This window comes from Otolemur garnettii, unplaced genomic scaffold, assembly GCF_000181295.1.
Source record: "Otolemur garnettii isolate 467f Iridium unplaced genomic scaffold, OtoGar3 scaffold00263, whole genome shotgun sequence".
NCBI lineage: Eukaryota > Metazoa > Chordata > Mammalia > Primates > Galagidae > Otolemur > Otolemur garnettii.
The window spans coordinates 475,664-480,165 of NW_003852658.1; the positions used below are offsets into that span (position 1 = coordinate 475,664).

At 52.0% G+C, this 4,502-nt stretch overlaps 2 protein-coding genes across 3 annotated transcripts in view; one reads left to right on the top strand and one right to left on the bottom strand.

Annotated features, from left to right (window-relative positions):
• The window catches only part of FAM131A (family with sequence similarity 131 member A), an 11,728-nt gene extending 8,912 nt beyond the window's left edge, over nucleotides 1-2,816 (top strand). The window contains exon 7 of one of the 2 annotated variants that reach the window (XM_012813421.2): nucleotides 1,056-2,816. In XM_012813421.2, coding sequence (XP_012668875.1) covers nucleotides 1,056-1,516 — 461 coding nt within the window. In that variant the 3' untranslated portion in view covers nucleotides 1,517-2,816. The remainder of the gene's footprint in view (nucleotides 1-1,055) is intronic. The other variant, XM_012813418.2, reaches the window with a different exon arrangement.
• Nucleotides 2,729-4,502, bottom strand: part of CLCN2 (chloride voltage-gated channel 2) — a 15,652-nt gene continuing 13,878 nt past the window's right edge. Inside the window, exons 23-24 of the mRNA XM_003802863.3 lie at nucleotides 3,475-3,561; nucleotides 2,729-3,338 (exon numbers count right to left, since the gene is read on the bottom strand). Of these exons, the coding sequence (XP_003802911.1) occupies nucleotides 3,144-3,338; nucleotides 3,475-3,561 (282 nt within the window). The 3' untranslated portion in view covers nucleotides 2,729-3,143. The remainder of the gene's footprint in view (nucleotides 3,339-3,474; nucleotides 3,562-4,502) is intronic.

Below are 4,502 nucleotides of genomic sequence, written 5' to 3' on the forward strand. Positions count from 1 at the left end.
GTCTCAAAAAAAAATTTGTTTTAAAAATCAAAAAATTTGTAACCTAGGGGCAGTACCCGTTTCTCAGTGGGTAGGGCGCCGGCCACATATGAGGCTGGTGGGTTCAAACCTGGCCTGGGCCAGCTAAAACAACAATGACAACTACAACAAAAAAAAGCTGGGTGTTGCGGGTGCCTGGAGTCCTAGCTACTTAGGAGGCTGAGGCAAGAGAATTGCTTGCACCCAGGAGTTTGAGGTTGCTATGTGCTGTGACGCCATGGCACTCTACCCAGGGTGACAGCTTGAGACTGTCTCAAAAAAAAAAAAAAAAAAAGGTTTGTGTTCTAGGCCAGGCTTGGTAGCTCACACCTATAATCCTAGCACTATGGGAGACTGAGGAGGGTGGATTGCCCTGGGCTCACAGGTTTGAGACCAGCCTAAGCAAGAGTGAGACCCCATCTCTAAAAATAGCCAGGTGTAGAGGCAGCTGTGGTCCCAGCTACTCGGGAGGCTGAGGCAAGAGAGTCATTTGAGCCCAAGAATTGGAGGTTGCTGTGAGCTATGATGAGACAGCACTTTACCGAGGGTGACAAAATGAGACTGTCTCAAAAAAAAAAAGTTTGTCACTGGCTGGGCACAGTGGCTCATGCCTGTAATCCTAGCACACTGGGTGGCCAAGGTGAGGGATCACTTGAGTTTAGGAGTTAGAGAACAGCCTGAGCAAGAGTGAGGCTCCAGTACCCCTATCTCTACTAAAAACAGAAAAAAGAAGAAAAAAAACTAGCCAGGTGTTGTGGTGGGCACCTGTAGTTTCATCTCCTCGGGAGACTGAGACAAGAGGATTGCCTGAGCCCAGAAGTTTGAGGTTACTGTGAGCTATGATACCACAGCATTCTACCCTGGGGGACAGAGACTGTCTCAAAAAAAAAAGGTTGCGACTTGCCTAAGGTTGCCTAACTCTTTTCTACCACCCTCAGAGCTATACCAGGGATGGGGGGCGGGGCGGGGAGTGTGGCTTCCAGGTTGGCCAATTGAAATGGGGCTAGCAAGGTGGTCTTCTTTTCTCTCTCTTTCAGATGTGGCTGGGCAGGTGCCCCTGGGGCCCCACCTCCAGGACCTCTTCACTGGCCGTCGTTTCTCCCGGCCTGTGCGCCAGGGCTCCGTGGAGCCTGAGAGCGATTGCTCGCAGACCGTGTCTCCAGACACCCTGTGCTCTAGTCTGTGCAGCCTGGAGGATGGGTTGCTGGGCTCTCCAGCCCGGCTGGGTGATGAGCTGCTTCTTGCCAAACTGCCCCCCGGCCGGGAAAGTGCCTTCCGCAGCCTGGGCCCATTGGAGGCCCAGGACTCACTCTACAACTCACCCCTCACGGAGTCCTGCCTTTCTCCCGCTGAGGAGGAGCCAGCTCCCTATAAGGACTGCCAGCCACTCTGCCCACCACCAATGGGCAGCTGGGAACAGCATCGACAAGCCTCTGATGTGGCCTCTTCTGGGGTGGTGTCCTTAGATGAGGATGAGGCAGAGCCAGAGGAACAGTGACTCAAGTCATGCCTAGTGGTGGCATGTGTCCCCTGGCCGCTGCTAGGGGCAAGAGCCTCTGTGCCCAAGTGTAGGCTCAAGGCTCCCAGCAGAGCTCCACTGCCTAAAGGGCTCCTGGGAGCACTCACTTCTCCGTTGTGTGTTTTGCATGAAAGTGTTTGGAGAGGAGGCAGGGGCTGGGCTGGGGGCGCATGTCCTGCCCCCACTTCTGGGGTTTGCTGGGGGTTGCCCGGGGCCCCTGGGGCATGGCTACAGCTGTGGCAGATGGTGATGTTCATGTTCTTAAATCAAAAACTCCACACACACATTTCCTCCTTGGATGATGTGAACCCCTGAGAGGGTTGTTATGACTGGGCCGTGTGTGGGTACGGTGGGAGGGGGCCTGGCCACCTCCCCATCCTCCCCATCCTCCCCATCCTCCCCATGCCTCTCTGTTCTCTGCTTTTCTCCTCTACTTTGAGTCCATATACAGTGCTTGATAGAATCACTCCCATGCTGGGGGCTGGCTCCTGTCCTCCTGGAGCCTACAATGGAGCTGTCCCCCAAGGGCCCCTTGCCCATCTGGGCTCGTGCTGTGCTTCACCTCTCCATTGTCTCTAAATCTTTTTTTTCCTAAAGACAGAGGATTTTTTGGTCTGTTCTTTCAGTCGGATCTTCTCTGGGAGGCTTTGGAATAATGAAAGCATGTACCTTCACTCCTGTGATGGTCCCCCAGTGGGACCTGGGCCCTTTCCCAGCCCCTCCTAGGATGTGTGGGCAGCTCCCTAGTGGTTCTGGACAGCTACCCTGACCCACTAAGACAGTTCTGTTTAGAGTGGAGTTGGAAGGTTGGCTCTGGTTGCTACAGAGCTGACTTCCATGTTCTTCCAGCGAGGGCCACAAGGGGGCCACAGGGTGGCGGGCACTTGTCAGCTGATGCCTTCCAAGGGCTGCAATCGTGCCAATGAGTGACATTCCTAAGGGAGTGTCTCCCTTTGGGGAGGAAACAGAGTAGTGCCTTTCTGGGCTGAATGAAAGGCCAAAGCTACAGTACTTGGGGCTCCTGCCCCAGCCAGGGTGTTAATGACCAAGCATTGGAGGTCTCTGGCATTCCAAGGACTCTAGATTTTTATGGCTGTCAAGAGTTGGGGTGGCTGGAGAATTAGGGGCCTTGTAAGCTTCATCAGGTAAGAGGGCCCAAGGTAAGAACAAGAGCCAGTGGCACACGTGTTGTATATATAAGTGGCTCATTAGGTGTTTATTTTGTTCTATTTAAGAATTTGTTTTATTAAATTAATATAAAAATCTTTGTAAATCTCTATATACATCTGGTCATTGGAGGTTCCAGTATAAATCCATCTTAGTTCTACCCCTTTCCCCTCAAAGGGAAAGCAGGGGCCCACCCCCATCCTGCCAAAGCAGTGCTGATTTTCCTGCCCTTGGAAAACTTGCTGTAGGTGGGCAATGGGTCAGATTCCAGGTAGGATGAACTGGGAGAAGCTAGCACCCCAGGTCTGGAAGGGGGTGCTGGGCTCCAGCCTCTGGCTGCAGCAGCCACCTGCCTTCCCAAGGCAAAAGGAATATGAGATTTGGAGGCTCTGGACAGACAGGCATGGCTGCCACCATCCTAGGTCACCCATTGAGGGGTTCATTGGCACTTGTCATCACTGTCAGAAGGGCTGCCCTCCCGGGGGAGGCCATGGCGGGAGCGGGGTCCCCAGAGTGCATGCACCTCTGTGGTCTCTGTGTCACTGCTGCTGGTGGCACTGTCTCGGAAGCTGGCGAGAGGTGGCCGGACTTTCACGCCCTGTGCTGTGACAGAGCCCTCAATGGCCTTCCGGAGCTGGAAAGGTGACAGGGTCAGATGTCTGGACTCAGCTTCCTGCTCAGACACCTCCCCAGCATTTCCCCCAGGGAAGCTGGACAATGAGCTTCCATGTCTTCTCTTGAAGTAGCTTTGGTGGCCACTATCACCTTACCTCCTTTAGGGTGACAATTCCAATGAGTCTGCCAATACTGGTGACATAAGCATGGTCTACTCCCAGCAGTGAGAAAATGGTGTGAGTCTGCAGGGTGGGGAGAAAACAGATTGGACCTGATCTGTGAAGGGACAGTTCTAAACAATAGGCCACAGGGACCCAGGACAAGGTCAGGGGCTGGAATGGAAAGGGTGCTACAGATGGAGAGGAAGGGGACAGGATTGCTAGAGGGAAAATAATAATGGGGGCAGTGCCCGTGGCTCTGAGTAGGGCGCTGGCCCCATAAACCGAGGGTGGCAGGTTCAAACCCGGTGCTGGCCGAACTGCAACAAAAAATAGCCAGGCGTTGTGGCGGGCGCCTGTAGTCCCAGCTACTTGGGAGGCTGAGGCAAGAGAATTGCCTAAGCCCAAGAGCTGGAGCTTGCTGTGAGCTGTGATGCCACGGTACTCTACCAAGGGTGACACAGTGAGACTCCGTCTTAAAAAAAAAAGTTCAGAAATTGTCAGCCAGTTCCCCTTGTACTGTAAGTAGATTTTCTTGGGCCAGATGTCTTGAAAAACACTCTCCTGACTCAGCAGTTCCTAGAATTTTTGGCCTATCATTTATCTCGCTGTTCTGAGTTTACTTGCAAGTCTTTTGGCTTAATGTTTGAATCAAGAAGGGGAGTAGTAACACTCATTTAAGTTGTCTTAATACTTTTAAATGTTTTCTTATGCATTTGCAATTCTTTCAGAAGGGACTTCCAAAACTCTCCTTTTTCCAAGGCAGGACAGTACTTATAAAAAGCGCCAATAAGTTCAACACCTATAACGTAATTGTCATGTGGTTAGCAAGTTCCTTCTTATATCTAACTTGAATCCTACATGCTACAAGTTAGCTTTATTTTCTTCATCTGACTTCTTTTTTTGAGACAGTCTCACTAAGTCGACCTTGGTAGAGTGCTGTCATGTCACAGCTCACAGCAACCTCAAACTCTTGGGCTTAAGCGATTCTCTTGCCTCAGCCTCCCAAGTAGCTGGGACTACAG